Source organism: Sparus aurata, chromosome 13, assembly GCF_900880675.1.
Source record: "Sparus aurata chromosome 13, fSpaAur1.1, whole genome shotgun sequence".
Taxonomy (NCBI): domain Eukaryota; kingdom Metazoa; phylum Chordata; class Actinopteri; order Spariformes; family Sparidae; genus Sparus; species Sparus aurata.
In genome coordinates, this window is record NC_044199.1 from 7,419,296 (window position 1) to 7,441,420 (window position 22,125).

Consider the following 22,125-nt stretch of genomic DNA (forward strand, 5'->3'; position numbering starts at 1 on the left):
GTGTCAGGCACAATTACTTGCACTGTGGTGTTCCACTCAGGCACATATAGAGACAGCTCTTTGCCATTCTCAGGTACTTTCACCGCACAAAACAGCGCCGCAGGGTCTAAGAACAGAGAGAGTAAATCTTGTCCAACTGATGAAAAGAATAAGGGGCTTTTTCGTGTAATATGCTTGTATGATTTTTTTGTGTGTGTGTGTGTGTGATGGATATGAATAAATTGAATAGCTCAGGGATTTACTGGGTGTCAGGTTTGTGCTTCCACTACGCTAGCCTCCACATCTACTCGCCGTGATGTCAGCAGCTGCCAAGAGTGTCTCACTGTGTGTGTGTGTGCTGCAGGGTAGGAGTTTGGGATATTGTTGCTGAGGTGTCTGGACAAAGCAGTCCTTTTTAAAGCATTCTCTGGACAGTATTTACGTGACCTGACTTTGTTTGTTCTTTTTTTTTTTTTCTTTATGTGGACTGACAACAGCTGACGTCCTTTACACATTGTTAAAGCACCGGCGTCAGCTCCACAGTGTGGGCTATGTAACAGTGTTTTTTTCGAGTAGAAGAAATGGTCAAGATTCCCTTTTCTGGCCACGGATGTTCAATTTTGCAAGTTGACGCACTGAAGTTCCATACTAAAAGGCAGAGTTTGAGCTCTGAAGAAAAAGTATATTGTCAGCTAGAGTTGTGCTTTTATGAAAATCAAGATGCAGTTCTTGTTGCTACTTCTGGAAAGATTGAAATAGTTAAGTGGCGGGCAGCGCGAGATAGCTTTCGTAGCTTTTTGTGGACGACCTCATGGAAAAGGTCCTGCTTTTTCTCGAGGTATATGGTTAGTCATTTTGCGCTGCCTGTCATTGTTAAAAAACGCTAACAGGTGTCGATAAGAGTGCACCAGAAGCTTTTTACATTTTCGTCTGCCTCTCTGTACGTATCTGCGGCATGCCTTCTATTACCATGGTAATGCACTAGGGCAGTAATTGTTGCAGCCCTCCGCACGCACAGCCTCACGCACTCAAGAAATTAGACACACACTCGTGTGTGAGCGCACCCGCACTCGGCCGTGCACGCTCCTAACTCTGCTTACTGTCTCTGAGGGATGTGCAAAAATAACTGAATGTTTGAAGAAGTGGGTTAAAGGAAAAACTGGGTTGAAGAGTGGTCCATTTTTAAATCTGTCAGCTTGAATTGAAATGTTTTGTCGGAAAAAAAAAAAGAAAGACTTTAAAATACCAAACCCTGCCGGACTCAAATGATCAGAACTAATGTTGAGGTAAATGCAGCGAGGAAGGGGAATTTCCTGTTCCCTATTGTGACTTGTTTGTGTAGTGTGGCAGTGTGCTATACATAACTGATGCGTACAGTCTGTTTGGGTTAAAATGCATCAAAAATCCAAGCAGACGTTGCAAACCTTTTCCTGCAGTAGTATCTCGAACCAAGTGGTACAGCCATAGGCGTACAGGGACACAGCATACAGCCATGAGGCTTAATGTCTGTTGTCACCATGGAGAGAAAAATAGAGAGAGTAATTGTGTTGTACCAGCACTCAAGCAATCCCATCAGCTATTGGGCAGGCAGACATGTCAAAGTATAAAGACAAGGCTGAAAACTTGACCGGTTGCAGCCTGATGGAACACGGCTGGAGAGAACAGCCGGGGGAATGGGTGGCCCAGGAGGGATGCAGGACAAACAGCTGATGTAGAGAGGCGAGCAGAGATGAACATTGACTTGTTTATTTATTTATTTTTTACTTAGATTGGCAATGATAAAAGTGAGTGATGTTGATAAATACTTGCACAGCCAGTTTATCAGCAGCTGTCTGGCTTGGGGTTGCCGGCGGCAGCATCCAAGGCTGATAACCTCTGAGGCCTCAGGCATGATGTTGGGAGGATGAGGAGGAGGAGGAGGAGGAGGAGGAGGTGGTGATGGGGGGGTGGGTGGAGGATGATGCAGCTGCTGGGTCTCGGCCAGTGTGCAACCCTAAACCGCCTAGCTGATATTTTGCATGTCCATAAGTAGTAAGTTGAACGTTGCAGAGTAGGATATATATATATATATAAAAAAACCAACCAAACAAAAAAACAGCACTGCTGCCATAAGCTCCACTGACAGCCTGTGATGCTCATTACAGCATCAGGATCAGAAATACTTTATTGATCCCCGGGGGTGAGTTGCATCGCAGTTGCTCTTGCTAGAATAGACGTGTCACAGTGTGGAGAAATTCTAAGAAAAATAGACAAATAGCAACAAGATAACGAGAAATGTAGACAAATATATAATATAACATATATAGAATGTAGAAATATGTGCATTAAAATGTGGCTCCCTCTCAAATATATAATACTGAAATAGGTCAGATTTCACAGTGATTTACAGTATCAGTAAATGCTACGTTCCAGACATCAGTAGAATATGAAATGATAACGCAGAGAAAAAAATACTGGGCGTTGACGAGGTGAATTGAGCAACAGGAAATAAAATTGCTCGACGAATGATAAATGGAGACAACTCGGTTATTTTTAGATCCTAACCTCCTGCGGGCCATAAATCATCACTATCGTAACACTGTACGTCATCAGTGATGCTCAGATGCATGTTAGCATCTAACCTTGTTTTACTATGTAAACATTTGAACAAGCTAACGTCAGGATCCTTTGCATCCTTACAGGATAGCACTGTTGCCGCTGCGACATGCATGCAGTAATGTTAGCATGTGCGTATGACGACGGGTATTTGCCCATTACAGGTAGAATATGTAATCCATTCAAATAACAACAAAAAAAAAAAAAAGCAACCGGATCTTTTGTTATGTATTTTGTCGAGTTACGCAATGACATCGTCCCAAATGTTTCAGGGAAAATCGGCGTGACGTCCCCGCGTTACACCCTCTCGCTGCGAGGGAACACCAGATGATGCATCAGACAGCGGGGGAGGAAGTGGGTGGAACAGCTCGCTCGCCGCCTCTGTTGTTCAGTGTTGTTTGTGTCGCTCACGTGTGGATAGATTTAAAAATTCTCAAGGCATTCTGCGTTGTTTTGATTGAGAGACGCCTCGTGGCAGAAATGACGTGCTTGAGTTGAAGTTGTGACCCCAGTATACATGTCATGCTCAAGCTTTACAAATATCTTCCAACCCACTCGTGGGTTGGAAGATATTTGTAAAGCTTGAGCATGACATGTATATTTACATCCAGATTATTTATATATATTTTTCTATATTGTTATCATTGTAATTTGACATTTACACCTATATTGATTGTCAGAGATGGTCAAGTCTGTTGCCTCTCGCCCGTTGCACATCCTCACGAGCGCCGAAGAATCGCCGGGGTGAGACGTCTCGTCCTCGTCAGCGTAATCAAACAATCCAAAGCAATTATTTTTGCTGCATGTTGAGTGAGCGGTCTCCGCCACAAACTCTCGCGGTCACCTTTTTCCTGATTAAGTGTTCATCTCGCAGTTGCCAGCACCACCTTCAGCCCTGGAGCGCGCGCCGAGAGCTTTTTTTTAAATCGGAGCTATGAAGGAGCTCACTGAAATGTATTACGCTTCTATTCTCCTCCTGATTTTTCCTTTTTTTTCTTTTTGTGAGTCTGTTTTACAAAAAGTTGGCTTAATTTTCTCTGTGGTAAAACAATGCAATACAAGCGCAAAGCATGAAACATCACAGAGGCAAAGTGGAAAAAAAAAAAAACTGTAATAAGAGAGGGCTCATGTGTGGGAGGCTGTGTGCATATGTGCAGGCGATGTGCCTGCGAGACTGTGTGCACCTGGAAAGCACTTGACAGATGGTTACTTCGGCTCGAGCTGAACGCTGCTTCTTTTTTCTCTCTCGGCGTTAAGCCCCCTTTCATAAATCGAAAGTGGTTCGGTCAGCATTTTGATCAAGGTAGACTCTTTCAACCTTCTTGATAGTTTGCTGTGCATCTCCCGAGTATGTTTATCCTGCCCTGCATCATTTATTTCTGTTTGATTCTGGCGAGCCGGGAGGGGAGAGAGAGAGAGAGATCAGGGCTGTGACTTTCACCGCTGCCTCCTCTGTTGCCTTTTTTTGTTGTTGTTTGCCAGTCAGATTACAGAGAGCAGCGCATCAGAATCATTATATCAGTAAATTTCGCAATCTGTAGCGTAAATTGCGGTACTTTGGAGGAGACAGTGAGGATTATATATGGGAAAATGTGTGCTGTTATCCTCCTTTCGTTCAAACAAAAGCAAGAAAAACTAGTCAGCCAGATTTCTTATCCTATGACTGCACTAGTTAAGAACTTTAATCAGTTGGTCTCTTATTATCGCCCAGTAACCAGACAAAGAATAGCAGATCACACTCGATCTGTGTCGAAATTGCCTTAAGCTAGGAAACGTTATGTCCACATCAGACATGCTAAATCATTTGCGGTGCCATCACCTCTATTACCAGAGGTCGGCTGAAACAGGCTCTCTACAGTGTTCGAGCAGCCTCTCTTACTGCAAAGTTATATCAGGCCAAAGCAATAACCATAATAACACCATAGGTGTCATAGAGAAATGAAGAGCTCGAGCCTCGGTTTGATATTACTTCACATTTTAATTGTGACCTTAAAGAAAGGAGCCTGATGAATCAAACTTTTCGGTAGTGTTTCGTCGGCCTCAGACCGAATGTTTGCTGTCGTGTGTCAGTCAGGAAATTCAACACGGATGCTCACCAGTTGTTTCAGATGTTGGTGTATGTACCCCATAAATTCATAGGTTAGCATGTTAATTTTTAGTCTTGTGCAAAAAAAGGAAATAGTCCCTCGCAGATTCCGCTCTGACACTGATGTTGGATTGCTACTGTATTTCCCTGAGAAATCGTCCGCCTAAATTTAGCATGTACTCTCTGCAGCAGATGTTCGTGCCCTTTTTGACGCCGTGGGTAATAATCCTTAATATTCTTGCCGTTTGAAACTAAATGAGGCTTTAATGCACTCTGATTCCATCTTCCAGCATTCATTAATTGTTTTTTGAAAAGTCCATAAATTATTTCTGTTGTTTCGTCTTAAGTTTAGCGAAGATAAACAGAAACTTTTATGGATGAAATGGAGGTCTTTAATTCTGTGACAGCCTGTTTTTGATTAGAGATTCAATTTGGAATGTCATTGCGAGGGGAAAAATTCACGGAGCAGCTTTTTTTCTAAGCCAAGAGTATTTTCTCGCCTGCCAGAACCTTGAGCATCTGTGACCTTGCTATAATACTGGAGTTAAAGCAGAGTGTTTTTTGAAACTTAATTGTGTGAACCCGTTTTATTCCTGTTGAGCAACAGTGTGTCCTCACTCTTTTATATTGTCCCCATCACAGGTGCTGCTCACTCAGTGTGTTTGAAGCCTCATTAAAGGTGCTGTGTGATGCATTTGAAGCCTCATCACTAATCCTCTCCTCTCGCCCCTTTCTTTCCAGATGGTCACAAGAACAAAGAAAATATTTGTGGGTGGCTTGTCAGCCAATACAGTAGTGGAAGATGTGAAGCAGTATTTTGAACAGTTTGGGAAGGTAAGACTGTTTTTGTTGTTTTTTAATTATTACCCTGCAGAGTGTTGTCACAATAACTACACTTTCATCTCTTCGATTCCGCTACATGCTGCAATTATCATCACTAAGAAAACATGACGGCGCAGTTTAAAGCATGTAAACCTATCCTAGCATTAACCCTAAATTAAATAATGAACCTGAAAATTAGCATAATGTGTTTCCTTTGAAGACTCAGCGTACAGCACCCCCTGTCGTCACTCCCGACAATGTCAGCCCTCCAATCTCTACAGCTGGGAGAAATTTGAGCTTTTAAAAGAAGCCAGTTTGGCTCCTTTTTCCGCACAGAATGACAAATAAATCTCTGTTGTGAAAAACAAACAGCTGAAGTTATGGCAATAGCTTCACGCGGCCCAACTTGCCTGGTCAACAACATGCATTTTGCTTACAGAGCAAACAAGCGAAAGGCATCCAGCTGCCATGACCGAACCCCCTCTGCAAAAAATAACGACAGAAAACAACAGTTATTTTCTTATCTATGGTCGTATCGCATTAGAAACCCACTGTAACTCTAACATTAAGGGAAACGAAGCTGTGGTGTTTGTATTGTGGCAACGCTATTGAAGAGGAACACAAAAACACACCCAGTTCATTCAGCAGAGGCTCATATTCAGCTGTTTGTTCCTGTCTGCTGCAGCAGTTTCTGCAAGCTGTTCTCACGACCAGCACCCCCAGCTGAGTGAGGCATAAATGCAGACGCTATCATACAAGGACATGCATATTGCAATCTCACACACACACACGTGCGCACGTGCGCGTGTTCACGCACTCTCAAGCGCATGCACACGCACTTGGGCGTGTGCACACACAAACAGGCTTTGATACAGTGGCAGCATTTCACAGATAATTTCCCCACACTGAGTGGAGATCCATTTCCCTCATGTCATATTCCACATCAGTCAAGGTCACCTTCAGCTGATACAGTCCCTGTAACATCAGCACTTGACCTTGAGTTTAAACAATTTCACTGAGGATGGATTTTTCACGGGCACATAATGTACCATGTCCTGAAGGAGACAGAAGAGCTGTTATAGATTAATAGAAAACTGTTATTTTTTGCAGAGACAATATGCAACCAGCCCTCCCTTGTAAAGCCCCGTCTTATTTTCTTGACTGAAGGCGGGCAAGGTGAAGGACTTTGTTTTGCTCTTTGTCTGCGGAAGTGGTGTTGAAGACCTCGCCGTGGCCTGGCCTGCCGTTCCAAATAAAGACGGCTTATTTGCACAATAGAAAGCAGCGAGCAAATATTCAGCACGACTTCGCAATCAATGTATCTGAGAAAGGGCTCGAAATGATTTTCGACTTGATTGAATGACATAATTGACTTGATTATACAAAGTTTTTTTCCTCCTTGAGGAATCCTCAAATGCTTAGGAGGAAACAAACAAATCAGACTGATTGAGCAAGATCTTGTGCATGTTTCTGTGTGTGCTTTTATAGCCTACTTGTGCATGCTTGGATGTGTCTGCAGTACTGCTCTCGCCATGCGAGAGTGTGTCAGCGATTAAGTGTATTTATGTGGGTGCATGATTAGGGGTGTGTGTGTGTGTGTGTGTCTGTGTGTGTGTCTATGTGTGTGTATGAGCAGGTTTGAGTGTCTTCAACAAAAAGGAAATCAGAGGAGATATTGTGGGCAAAAAGAGGTATCATTCTCTCTCTGTTTTGTGTGTGTTCTTCCGTTCTGCCTTACACATCCTGGGATTTATTAAATAACCTGCCTGTCACTGCAACCTACCATTATCGCCACATACACACAAGTCTGAGGACTTATCCACAGAAGGGAAAGCCAATTAATTCAGTTTCCCCTCCATAGAATCTGGGTGGCAGTGTGCGCGTCAGTCAGTCATCAGTCTGTCTGTCTGTCGGTCCTGTGCGTACGTCAAGGGGCCGTTAGCCGGCGTGGTCGCGGGGCAGCGAGTCATTTATATTTCTGGGAAGTACGTTTTCAGGCACTTATCAATCATCACGCAAGTATAGCTTAAGGCAACGGCAAATGTTCCTCCTCAATGGGAACAAGCCATTTCACTGATATTATTTAGCAAGGACTGTATTTGTGTGTGTGTGTGTGTGTGTGTGTGTGCGCGAGGCAGCATAGGCCAATTAGCAGGATGTGGTCTGCAGAGATGGCGGTGGTCGGGAGGCAGTGGAGGGGAAACAGCTGGTGTGGCCACAATTGGGTCACAGGTTCTGTCTGTAACCTCCACACCTCTCCCCCCCCCCCCTCCCTCCTCCCCCTCCCCCTCCTCCCCTCCTCAGTCCCTCCCTTCTGTCTCCATTCTGTCAGGGGGAGAGGTGGCATTTGTTATGGGGAGAGGCTGACAGCTCTCATGCACATCAGTCTCAATGCCACTCTCCCAGCCGTCACCATTAGGAAAGAGCACATGCCCGAGCTTGGCACGACTTCAGAGAGGCTCCTCCACAGCCACAGCGCCCCCCCTCCTCCTCCACCACCACCACCACCTCCACCTCCACCGCCGACCCTCCTTTTTCTTTCTCTTTTTTTTTTTTTATGACGCCTACAGTGCATGCTGAAGGTGTGCATTTGAAGTGATTGTGACAGTCATTTGAACAGAACTGAAGTGTGGTTCTGTTTGGCTGATTCTAATGCATCTCAGATGGATCCCATTACCTGCCTAATAGTAGCCACATCCTGCCCCTCCATTTTTTTCTCTCTCTCTCTCTCTCTCTCGCTCTCCCTTTTTTTTTTTTTTTATTCTCAGGCAGCACACTGCACCTTAGCCCTGCGAGCCAGATGAGACAATCTTATCAACACTGCCGGCCCTCCCTTTATATTCAAGGACTCTTAACTGGAGGCTGCTGCTGTTCCTGGCTTGCAATAAAGTCAAATGAACCAGTGTGCTATTATGTGCTACTGTGCACACTTTCTACCGAGTAAGAAAAGACAATGTTAGCCTTTAGAGATCCCATTTTTTTTCCCCTCCCCTCATATGTAGGCCTCTCCAGATTACATTTCTCTGCCATTTTCATCTGATGATGTTGTTATATTTGCAGTAGGCACTGTCATATGTAAGTATTCTTTTAATGCAATTAACGTACTCTCTTTGCCTTTGTGTGTGGTTTGCATAACAAGAGAAACATCCCCCACAATATCAGCATACTGAGGTGACAGCGCTGAAACGATGTTATGATATTATCATGCATAACGCCCTTTATAATTCTGGACTCCTTCAGAGACCGTGCTTGCTCTCGGGTCAAAGGCCAGGGACAGCTTAAGAACAGCAGATGTGCTTGCAGGTATTTCAGCAAAAATTCGGAAGAGTAAAGACACTTCATACTTCAGCAGGCTCTTCTTAAGTACTCTCTTTTTTTTGTACAATGCCCTCTTATTTGCCAATACATCAAACACCTGTTAACAACACACCCACCACCCCGAAATGTTCCGCTGAGGCGTGCACTTGATTAAAGATGGTGGATGGTGTGATGACACCTTATAAATTTGGATGTGACGTACCGCCAGAGCCCTGCCCAGGCATGAAAAGAGCTTCTCCCCACAGTTAAAGGCATAATTAGCTGAGGTGGCTAATGCTTCCTCATTGGTTTATTGTAATCAGCTTTGGGAGCGTCTCATACTGCCCTTATTTGGCTCAGCTGAAACAACTCCCGCTCACTGACTCACTCTCTGCGCCCCTGTCCATTGGCTGGGCTTCGCCGCGCACGCCTGAAGCTGACTTTTAGTTTAATCAGTGCTACTTGCTTCCATGTCACTGGCCTGCCACAATCATCCCTTTATGTCCAGCCTGTCCTGGTTCTCATGCTCCACTGGTCTACAGCCAGATCCTGGAGGTGGAGCTGAACGGGAGGAGGAGGAGGAGGAGCTTAACCAGTTCACTGCCGCTGGGCTCAGAAGGGATAAAGGTGGACGCACAAAGGTCACGGGTGGTGCAGCGAGTCCACAGACGAGACAGTTGCCTCAACGTTTAAAACAAAATAGGGTGATGACACCTGTTGGAGGACAGTGGGAATAAGATAAGAGTGAAGAAACCCCGCCGCATGCTGCTCCCTCCCTCTTGTGTGTTTCACCTCTGGCCAGGCAAGCGTCTGCATACTTCTCTCATACTTTCACTGAGAGGAAGCAGATGAGAGGAAATTATAAGAGCGTCAGGAAAAGAATTCCTTGCTTAGTGCATGAAATTCTTTCTGGGGCTTTGGTAATCTAATACCACGGCTGACATTTCGTGTGCCCTTAGATTTTGTAAATGGCAGAAAAATAACTCCGTGTGACCGTCTGTAAAGACTGTAGGAATTAATTTTGCATACCTCCCCCGAGTGCTTAGGCCTTTAGCAGCACTGGCAGATTTTGAAAGAAAAAAGAAAATAGCCTGAATTTCAATTTCTGTATTTTTAAATACTATCTTTTCCTCAGGATAAGCTGACAGATGTAACTACTGCTACTCTAGCATTATTATGATGTAGTAAAGTTGCTTTGTCTAATTTGAAACTTTTAACCCTCAAAAAGTGCATTTAAATCCCTGAGCAGAGATTATAAATCACCAATAATCATCGGCGTGACATTGATATCATCGTTTTTGTGTTATCTATTTGATTGCGGAATTTAATTTCACCTTGGGATGACAGTGCAATTAAGCTCTTACAGCGACAGGCACGTACGCAGGCCTGAAACTGGAATCTGTGAAGGTGCACGTTAAAAGCACTTTGGACTGAAGTGATGGGCGCGCTGAAGAAAGCCAAGCCCAAACACACTACAGCTCCATGTTCGTGGGTGATTAATGCAGAAAAAATACACTTTACATGAGCGAAAAAGAACCTAATCAAAAGGCCACAGTCCTTCATTCCACTTCCTCAGCTAGTGCAGGTGCACATTTGCATGCCATTTACATGGTAGCTCGCAGTGACCACTGCTGCTCCGACGTTTGGGTGTCCATCATCCGCTGACATTCTGTGATTGTTTCCTCTCTGCTGCGACTCAGCCAATCAGTTGAGGATATAGTCTGGTTCCAGTGATTATAAGGAGTGATCAGAGCAGCAATGATGGAGCATGTGCCTTGCAGTGGAGATTTAGCCAGAGGCTTCAATCTCATTGCAGTCACTTGTAGTTAGTGACTGAGACTAGCAGCGAGAAGGGCAGAGCAATATAAATGAATTGGCTATGAATGTGGATACGGCCGCCGTGCTGCAGGGACACACGGGGGAAAAGGGCCAGTTAGACAAACTATTTCATATCCCCCTTGACCTTTATTTGCCCAGTGGCCCAGCAACATTTCCAACAGAGTAGCTTTTAAATGGCCGCTGAAGAATTGAGCAGTATTATTCACGTCATTTTTTTTTTTTTTTTTTGGTGCGCGCGCGTCCGTCTTTGTATGAGAGAGCAAATGCGTATGTGTTAATGCGAGTGTCTTTTCTGCAGGTGACTGAATTTTTACTTTAAAGGATCAGACCTTTAACAGAAGATTAAATAGATTTTTGACTATTGCTGATCCTTAGAAATACCTATCAGACGTCTCCTCCAACCACTAGATGCTGCGCGGTAAAGGCGGCTCACAAAGAGAGCCGTGGATCAGGGGAGATTGACACCTTTCTGTAGGTCTGTAGTCTCATCTCCCAGCTGTCCCTCCTGAAATGGCTCCCTCGGGATAAGCCGGGATTGGCTTGATTGTGTTATCGGCGACTGATCGGGTCATTGAATGATGGAATTTTGAGCCCCTGTTCTGCTTAAAGAATGAAATGTTTAAAGAAGATTGACTGTGATTGGATCAGATCCAGCACCTGCTCAAAGGGTCAATCAGGTGAAGGCAGGAGGCAGCAATCTCTGCTGTGCTATTGTGACACGAATGGAAGGGGGAATTAATGTGTGTGTTGGGTTAGGGTGGTGGTGGTGGTGGTGGTGTTGGTGGTGGATGGATGGTGGGGGGGTGGAGATGCCATTCAACAGGGAGGAGGTTGAAAAATGTCATCAGAGGAAGTGTCATGAGTAATTTGCAGCAGTCTCACCATCAGACGGGCGTGGAGGTGGACGCCTCCACCTCCACGCCTCCACCTCGGCCTTGCAGACTGCAATTTAGTCTTTAGGGAATCCCATGTGGGAGAAAACATCCGTAGGAATGGAGATTCAAAGACAGAGGCTTTATTTCCCAGATGGATGGGGAAAAATGTATTGATACGTGCTGAATGTATGTTCTGAAGACTGGCATGGCATGAAGGGTTTCGGAGTGTGGTCGCCTGGCAGAGCATAAACATCAACGCTTTAAGAAAACGGCAGTGTAGCATGTTTTTTAGTGGTGGATTTGTGGCTGTTGGACCAGAAATTGGCTAGAATTAAGAAGATGATGTGAGAGTATGAAATTAAAGGTGGAGGTTTGTTGTAAACCTTTACCTCCCAAATCACATGTGTATCTTTGAGGTCTAACAAATGCATCAAGTGTATTTCAGTGTTTTAAACATAACTGCGTTACATCCGCTTTGATTTTTGCAGTTGTTTTCTTCTCTGTCTTTACTGGAACATTGAAGCATACCGTGGTGCGTCACTGCCTCCTGTTGATCAGTGGAACAATGTGACACCTTTGCATGCACGTGTGCATGCGTGCAAAAACAACAATCTATTTATTGGGTTCCAGAGATATCCGCTCAAATTGGCATGTTCACCAGCTAAGAATCCCCCTTTGCACACCAAGAGACGACAGTCTGAAAGTTGAAACTCCAGCAGAGTTGCTGCTGAATAGTACTGTTAGCTGCACAGTCAGCCGAGCTAACTAGCTTACACTAGCAGCTACAGTTAGCAGCTGTTTGTGGTTACTCAGGTAAAATGCTGCCCACTATGAATTCAACAGGTGACCAGTTGTTACATATTATACCTTTAAATAAAATAGTTATATACAGGGTTCGTACGGGTGCTTGAAATCCTTGAAAGTGCTTAAATTTCAAAGTTGTGTTTTCAAGGTCTGAAAAGTGCTTGGATTTTAGTTTAAGTGCTTGAAAGTGCTTGACAATATAACTCCGTGTCTTGGCAACATTGAGATCAGACTGGATGGTTTTCTTATTACAAGAAGAAATAAAATCAGTGTGTGTGTGTGTCGTCACACACGCAGCCTGGTAGGAATAGAGAAGGATGGCTGAGGAGAAGGTGAATTTGATGCAATTTGGACTGATGACACGTTCAATATTAATAAACTGTGATGAATAAGCGAAAAGCTTATAAAAGTTTATGTCAAAAAAGAAAATTACAGGGTGTTCTCAGGTCTCTCTTTGTCCCAGTGCAAATGTACCTGAAGAACACCAAGTGGCTTCCCTTTTTTTGGATAAAACTTTGTGTTCTCCTTTAATTTCTAAAGTTTTTCCTATCATGAAACATCATTTTAGATGTTTACAGCATAATACAATGTACATAATTGTAATAAAAAGTGAAAAAAATAATCATGAGTATATATATTCCTGTAGATATGTATTTTACCCCAGCGATAAGGTGCTGGAAAATTTTGTAAATGACCCTTAAAAGTGCTTGAAAAGTGCTTGAATTTGACCTTGAAAAATGTGTACGAACCCTGTATATTTATTGAAGAGTGTTTTATATGTATATATATGTGCCTCTTAAAATCTTTTATCCGCTTCAGATGTCGGTGTTTTGCATTTTCTCTTTCTCAGATTGAAAATAAAGCAGTGTTCGATGCAAATACTGTAATTCCAATCCCGATTAAAAATGGGTTGTATACACATTGAGTTTAGGTTAGTATATAAAAGTTATGTGACTAAATGCGTTTTTTCTATGATACTGAAGGTGTCAGTTCTAGAAGAACAATCTAACTAATCCATGAGGTTTTGGTGTAACACACCGCAACTGTGGTGTTACCGCAGCTTTACTAAAGATAGTTTGATGTCTTCTCTTGCGCAAGTAATTTCTTTCTCTATGGTTTTACTCCAGTCACACAATGTCACGAATCCTTCTGACATAGGGTCAAAAGGCATTGCCTATAAAAGGAATAGTTTACCAAAGAATCAAGATTAATAAACACTATTTAATGAATTCACAGCCTCTCCATTAGTTAAGAAGGGATGGAAGTGGGAAACAACCGGGGTGAGGTTAGATGAGGTCACAACCAAGCTGTTTTGCACATAAGTAAACTTAAGACTTTAACTTTCTCCTTGGAATGATGGGGTTAAATAGCTCCTTTTTTAAAAAAAACAAAACAAAAACAAACTAACACAGTTCCTTAAAATTCCTTTTGTCAAAAGATGGATGGATAGAAAAGCATTTCGTCGCTGTGGCTCGAGTGCATGTCTTAAGAGTAGCAGAGACAGAGACATTTGAGTCGAGGTCCACAGAAGCCGATGTCGGCCCCTCTGAGTGACGGACCTTGCGCCCCGGCATGTCACAGCAAAATGAGAAACAAAATGATGGTGTCAAATTTCAGCTCTCATGTGATGGGCTTTTAAAGAGGATGAAAAAACTGCTTTTCAACCCAAATAACCCTTTTCATCCTCATCAGATCTTAACAGAGGGTTGTCAGTGCTCCACAACACAGGCACACACACACACACACACACACACACACACACACACACACACACACCCCCACTGTAGAGCTCCAGGAAACCAGTGAGCATGAACCATGACTCAGCACCACCTGGCGAACAGGCAAGTCGACACAGTGCAGCTCAAATGATGACGATCCGGGCTGATACGCACACTTTTATGGATCTTGAGACATTTGCTCAAGGTGTTTGCGCGGTCCTCTCGGTGGATTTATCCCAAATGTCTAAAAACAGCGAGGCAGGCGGTGGCAAATCGAAATGCTCTGGGTTTAAACTGCAACTCTGATGCTTTATTCACAAGTGAGGGGTATACAGCAAACAGAAAAATTCAATATTCCTTTTTTTTTTTTTTTTTTAATGTTGACAACCTTTGCCATCTGGAATATCGTATTTTGCTAAATGATTCCATGAACATATAACTGGAGAAAAGCAGCAACAAACTATCAATGTGCAGCCATAAACGTGTCAAAAGAAAAAGGTTGAAAATTGGTTTTGGTTTAAGGTCTTTCCATGGATTTGATGATATCCTTTTAATACGCCTTTTAATAAACTTTTGTGGAATTGCACTTTGAAAAATTACCAGTTACATGAGAAGAAAACGAGGGGAGCGTACTTTGTCACCGGCGTTTGTGGTGATTGACGACACTGACAGCACGTCTTTTGTTGTACAGCACAATGGCAGTTCAGTGTTGGAAAAATGACTTCAAGTAGCCCCGTTGCATGTGCTCCTTCAAACACCTACCGCAGCGTGACCAGGTCCACATGCAGCTCACTGCTCCTGCCATGAGTGCCCTCCCACACATCGCCTTCTCGAAATCACCGGGTAAATGTTCTTACGTGGAAATGTACACAATGTGCTGGCGTTTGTTGTGAAGGACTAATGAAGACTCAAAGGTTTCACTTATCTGAAACACTTAGTGCTCACTCCTGCACGTTAACTGTGTGTGTGTGTGAGTGTGTCTCACATGCTCGGGTCTGTTCAAAGTGTGAGAGTGTTCGAGATTTAAGGCCCCTCGAAGTTGTCCACTGCCTTAAATGATTGAGTTGTTAGGAATTGCTTGTTAGGTTTCATTTTGACACAAGTGTAGAAATCCAACATTGGTAGTGACAGGCTCATTACATCCAGTAATATTTTTGCTGGAGCAGTGTAAGTAGGCCAAACAAAATGGGGTAATTGCAATGAAAAATGTAGTTTCAGCAAAATACGTGAATGCAGCGGTTCCCGTTTTGTTTCTTACACGTTCTGAGGTCTCATGCAGCTCTTTTGTCGAAAACTTTGTAAGCTTTTTTTTTTTGCCTCCTTCTCTCCCTGGTTCATGTTAGAGATGTGCTCATTTGAAAGCTTTTATTCTCTATTGTTAAAACAAGACAAAGAGTCAACAGCCATGCTAGCAGCTCGGTGAGGCTTCGCTTAGGCATATCAGTGGATTGCGCGAAAATGCTGACGTCAGCATGCCCGAGCTTTCTTTTTTCTTTAATCTGAGGCCCAGCTGGTGAATTAAGTCTTCCGACCCTAACGTTAGTGAATGTATGGTTATTCAGGCATCAAATGCATTTGAGATGAATGAGATAGCGTCACGGCAATTAAACTGTATGTAAGCTGGATCGTGATGCAGAGGCGCTCTCCCCTGAAGTTGGTGTAAACAAACATTGTGATTGGTTCTTTGCTGTCGATGCGCTGGACCAAAGTGCTGGACCAGCTGAAATTGCCATCCTTAGACTGGGACACAGAGGTCAGTGCATGAGCGCTTACTCACTGCCAGTGCCAATTAATTGGTTAATTTATAATGGCAACACACATACAACCGAACGAGTAAGCCCTCATTGACTTCACAGAGGGGGCGGGCCTAGAAACGCAGACTGTTTACATACAATTGCAAAGAACAATCACCCAGATCTAAATTGTCCACTAACTGCGTGCCTGACATTATTGGTTAGAGTTTAAACGGAGTCCACTTATTCACCTATTTGCACGTGTGTTTAGTTAATTGAGCCAATCAAAGTGCTTATTTGATTCACAGGCACTGAAAACAAAAGTCAGAGGGTGACTTAAGCACCAAACAATGTCATTTAGAAAATCTAATTCAAACTTGTATTTTTGGTCTGCAGCATTTTCTCGTTGTATACTGATCATTTAAACCTGGTTGCCTACGTTACCCACAGTGCAACTTGGCACCTGAGTGACATCATTTATCTGATTTCATGCATTGTCCTCTGGAGCCAAAAAAGGCTTAAAACCACTTGTTCACATATGCAGTATTACTCCCCAAGACCTGTAAACACAGTTTAGTGCGTGAAATTGGTGGAGTTACCCTTTAAGGCTTTTTTTATGTTGATTGAAAGGAGTACATGTCGCCCTCTGATATCATCCAAAGCTCAGTTTTACTTGAGGCGACTGAGTGACAGTCGGCACCACACAGGGGCGCTTTCACGGATCTAATGTCAAGATTTATGTGACCCGTCTTTTATATTTGAGGCAAAATAATCTGTGCTCATCCTCTGACATTTTTTTGGGCATTTGTATTTTTTGGTTTTTAGTTTTTTGTAATATTTCTTCCGAAAGCAAAAGTAAAAAAAAGTAAAATAGCGGAAACTAAAGACAACAAGGAAGGAAGTAACTAATAATAACAATAATACTATTTTTATCTGATACTCTTAAGCAGAGGTATGTATATATCAAGATTACCATCATACCATGTATCAGAAAATCAGCTTTAATCAACGCTTGGTGTTTGAGATGTGAAGCTACGTATGTAAACCCACAGCCAGAGGCGGAAGGGATAGATAATGACGGAGATGGAGACAGGGTAGATCCATATATAAATGTTGGATTAAGTCAAATGTATCCTTCATATTCGGTCTTAACTAGTATAGGTGCACACACATACCATGCATCATAAAAGGAAATGTAAACTGGTGGAATATAAAATCCTCCTGTCGATTCAAAGATGAGATGAATGTTGAGGTAAAGTCAACAGCACTCGTCACACACTGAATTGATGTGATCTGTAATTACCTGAGACGTTCTCCTGGTTCTTAAAACAGAAAGCACTTACTTTGGGTCACGAGGGGGGGGGGAAGGGGCGAGGTTACAAGTGGGATTAGAGAGACTCGTCATGTAGTCGTGTTTTATGTTCATTCTAATTTATACATGTGCGTCTACATGGCCGTCGTTATGTTTTCCCTTGCTCCGCCGACCTCTTCATTTGATTTATTGCCATTTTCGAAGCCTTTTTTTTTCGTGCGTGTGTGTGTTTCTAAACACGGCGCTTTACCCCCTCGGAAAGGAATAATGCAGTGAGCCAGCGGACGTGCACGCGATGCCAGAGACTGACAACAGATCCCTATCTTAGCTGCCATGCCATGAATAATCTTTGGCTTATTTTCTGAAGTGGTATCTCAGGGTTCTGGTCGAATTGTCTAAAAGCTAAATAAATCTGCTTGATTGAACTAATGGCACAGAGCCAAGATCTGGCACCAAGTCTCCGTCTCTCGGCCTAATCTTTTTGTCACGGACACATTGACCAGCCTCCGTTCGCACACACATACACCGAAGCGCCCTCCCAAGTCACTTCCTGATCGGGGGGGAAACTTTGAACCCAACATGTGGCCCATAAGTCCTATCCACAGGTAATTAGGTTTGATGGTTAGTTGAGCAGAAGCATGGATTTTTATCCTCCTCTCTGTCTCGCCTCCTGGAGGGTTGCCTCAACTTGTTTTTGATAAGCCCACTGCCAGCCCAGCATCAGTCTCTTCCAGCTGAACACACATTGTAAAAAGCCACCAAGGCGCAGTCATCCCTTTTCAGAGATGAATAACCTGCTAATGTAAAATTATGTCATCTGAAAAAGGTGTGTGTCAGGTACAAGACTGAATATATATTTCAAATCTGATTTGAAAAATTACCCTCTCCGTATATATTACATACCTGACTGTCCTTTGAGGTAAATCACGGCTTATTTCTCCCTCTAGTGGTCTAGGTAAAGCCAGCTGTATTGGATGTGTTTGTGACAGACAGAAATATGTAAATGTCACCCCCCCCCCCAACACACACACACACACACACACACACACACACACTCACAGACACACACACAAACACACACACAAACACACACCGACATCCGGACCAACTGGTGTGAGCATCGTCCCAGCAGACATTGTATTTCATAAATTCATTGAATCGGCCTGATCGCATTAGTGTCACTTAACATTTTCGCCCAGCTTTCTCTGTGGTTTCCTTTCCTCTGTTCCTTTGTGGAAGCACGGAGGACATTTAAAAAAAAAAAAAAAAAAAAGTTTGTTTAATTTATAAACCTGTCTTTTTAAAAACCTTAGCAAGCAATCTATGTCGCAGTGTAAACGGTTTTGTGTTAGCTGCTGGGTACCCTGTCGGGAGAAAAGCCAGGATGAGGTTTGAAACGGCTTTGAATTAGATTTGATTTGAATTTGATCGGAGGTGAGCACAAAGTAGGACAAGCGGTATCATGCTCAAGTGACGGGTTGATTGCATTGAATCATCTGCCAGCAAGTCCTCAGCTGCCAAGTCACCGTGTGAATGGGAGGATATGTGTGTGTAAAAAAAAAAAAAGTTACTTTCAATGAAACAGGAAACAGGAGCTACTTGTTTGCACTGTCACTACAGCTGTGTGGAAGCCTTACGCCAAAAACACAAATATAACATATTTAAATGTTATAATGAGCTAAAAAATATACATTGACAGGGATGCGTGCTACATGTACCATTTAGATTGATTTGTTTTTGACGTACCGAGCAGAGAGACGAAAAAAATAAAATGTTTCGTATTTGAAGTTGGCACAGGGATGCCTACAACATGTGATTATGGGCACGCATTTGAATTGAGTTTGCTTGTTTCTTGATGAAAGAGACACAGGAAGTGATCGTCATTTTGAACACATGCTTTGGCTCTAAGTTTCTTTAATGGAATGTGAATGGAATTGACAAGTTGTAACCATACTGAATCTTAGTAGGTGCGGTAAGCACACACTGGATGTCAGTGAACAAAGAAATTAAAAAAGATACACATTTATTTGTTTCATTAAAAACCACCTTCCAAAGCTGAGATCACAAAGTGTATGCAGTTTTAAAGAATGTGGGCTGTACTGTTTATACTCAAATACATTAAAGCTATAGATAGATAGATAGATAGATAGATAGATAGATAGATAGATAGATAGATAGATAGATAGATAGATAGATAGGTTTAACATTTATTTATTTATACATATATTTACGGTGGTATAATGTAATAGCTTGTTCAATTTGTTATATTTATTTATGATAATGATTAACATTACATAATTAGTTCTGTATTCAATACGTAAGCATTTTATTTTATTACTTTTTTTTTTGGTCATCTTTTCAACTGTTATTGTTTTTATATATTAAGTTTTGGCCCTCAGAGCACTCCATATTGACGTCCATCTTCAGAGAAAATATGAAATTAAAACAAGAAATTGAGTGAAGCCATCAGTCACAGTCATTGTGTGCTCATATAGATATACACTGCTTTTATTCAATGTCTTTACTGCCATATTTTGCATGTTAAGGAGCGCTGGTGCAGCACACTAGTCATTAAAAAATGTATAGCTGGCCGTTTTAATGTATGTTCCAACATGGCAGTGTTGACATCTTCCAGTTATTCAAGCTACATCTGTGTGCTGGTGTAGGTGATGCCAGTGAGTGTTTACACACACACACACAAAACACACATGTGTGAGCAGACATGCCTGAACATGCTGCACCGGGGATGACCCCGTTACAGGGACCCACACAGCATGTTGTGTTATTTACATGCAAACACACCATGATCCGTGTTGTTGAGTTTTGGGACAATCTACTCCAAAAAAGATGAACTTTGATTCAAAATATAAAGATATCATATCGTAATTTTGAACATTCATGGCTGTCAATAAATATAGGTATCAGATGTATGAAACAGGTTCTGAGTTTTGAGAAATCTGTGGCACACCACTGTCGGTTTGATTGTAACCTTTTCGCTTTAATCTTTGGCAATAGTCTTTCTTCTTTCTGGCACTAAGTACTCTAAAAGACAAATGCTGATGAACACATGATGGCAGCTAATGTGTTTTTTTTAGAGAGTGAATGGTATTTTCACAGCGTGAGTTCCATCCCATGGTGCAACAAATTTGAATTAGCAAAATAGCCACATATATCAGAATTATGTCCGTGCATCGCTTTAATGTTTCGCTTTTGTAAAAAGTGGAATAAAAAAAAAATTCCACCAATGGCGTTCGTCTTTTAATTAGGAATCATTAAACTAAATTGCTGCATTGCCATCTGCTTTGACGATAAAACACATGCAAAAGAGATGCAATCTTCCATTTGAATAAAGGAGGTAAACTTGTCAGCGTGAGTGGAGTTTTTGGAAGTGTAACACACGTCACTGACACGCTTTAAAATCCCGGTGAGTTCGGGCTTATTTGGTTACCAAAGTCAAACAAAAAGCTCCCGTACAAGGTCGTTTGATAGATCTGATCTCCTCCAATCTGTTTCTTCCCCTCACCTTGCAGCATGTCTTCTCGCTCTTTGTTGTTAATACGACTGTGTCAATATATAAAACACAATTTTCCTTCGTTCTGAGATGGGGCCAGCATTCATTACTACCTGCAGCCTCACAGACACACTCCTCTCCTCTCCCACTCTGTCTGGCTGGCTGCCCAGTCATTGGCAGCTTGCACATGTGGCCAAACTGTAAATCAGATTCAGACTTTCCATTCAAGTGCCCTACTCAGGGGACTGGACTGGCCTTTATTCTGACCTTGTGGACCTTTTTATAGGCTTAGAAAAGAGCAGCAGAATAGAGATAGCTCCATAGTTCACACAGAAATGAAGAGCTGAGTGTCTCTTACCTTTGATTAAAATCTGACCTTGTGGCATTTTAGAAAATTTGTGCATTTGAGGTGCACCTTTTTTCTTTTTTCGAGTCTAACATTTCAGTGCGCGCTGTAAATCATCCACAGTGTAAATATGCTCATGGAGAAGCAGAGTGGTGTGATTTAGAAATTGGCTCCTGTGTGATTAAGGTTTGTTGTGGGAGATACTCTCCTCTCAAAGCAGAGCCGTCCTCATGGAGGGGAGGGGGGTGGCGCGCATGTTTTGTCCCCCCACAGCTGATGCTCCGAAGAGAGTTTGGCAGGGCTCAAGCTGTTCAGCCCCTCACTCCCCCTCCTCTATTCCCCCCCGCTCTATCTCTTCCTTCCATCACACCTGATTGCATTTGACAAATGCCCCTATTGGCTCCATATCATCAGGTGCGGCGGAGGCAGCCTAAGACTATATTACTCTGCCCATATACCACATCTGTTCTCCATTTTGCATGGCTGACACACTTGCTTCTGCAAGGTTCGAATGGGGCCAAGGCTCTGTCAGTGAAACAGCTTCCATTGGCGAGGGGAAGTCCTGGTGAGTGCATTGGACATGGCGTCCAACGTCACTGCTAATCTTTTAGAAGGTGTGGAGACGGCGCGAAGGGAAAAATCATGTTCACATAAACTCTAATGACAGACACGGCGGTAGGGTTTGGTATTGAAAATTGGCTCTGAATTGGAGCTGGTTCCGAGTATATATCAAGTGGGGATATGTTAAGAAATATCTAAAACAGAGATATTTCCTTTTATTGATCACCAAAAGTGTTATTTAGACCGCTATTCTAGTCAGGCATGCATCAATATGCATGTTTAAAATATGACCTTCTCTAATATATATTCTCAGTTTAACCCCCACCCCAAGATCTAAGGAGAACAAGCCAATATTAAAACTTTATTTATTTAAAAGAAATGCATGATTGGTTAATTGATTGATGGATTTTGTTTATAGCATTTGAGACAGAGAAAATGACAAAAAAATCCAAAGGACAAGTCTTTGTTAAGCAATTATAATTAACATTTTGATATGAAGGAAGTACCACATGTCAAGTTCATGCTCAAAATGAATAAATAAATAGATAAATAGGGGGCAGCATGTCACCAGAGAAACTTCTTTCTGCCGGGAGCAGTAGCTGCTGTTAGCCGAGTTAGCCGTGCAGCTAGCAGTCCGGACTGGGAGC

At 42.6% G+C, this 22,125-nt stretch overlaps 1 protein-coding gene across 5 annotated transcripts in view; it reads left to right on the forward strand.

Moving 5' to 3' along the window:
- The window catches only part of LOC115593785 (RNA-binding protein Musashi homolog 2), a 263,938-nt gene that overhangs the window by 75,805 nt on the left and 166,008 nt on the right, over positions 1–22,125 (forward strand). For all 5 annotated transcript variants that reach the window (XM_030437449.1, XM_030437448.1, XM_030437451.1 and 2 more), the window contains exon 6: positions 5,402–5,494. In XM_030437449.1, the coding sequence (XP_030293309.1) occupies positions 5,402–5,494 (93 nt within the window). The remainder of the gene's footprint in view (positions 1–5,401; positions 5,495–22,125) is intronic.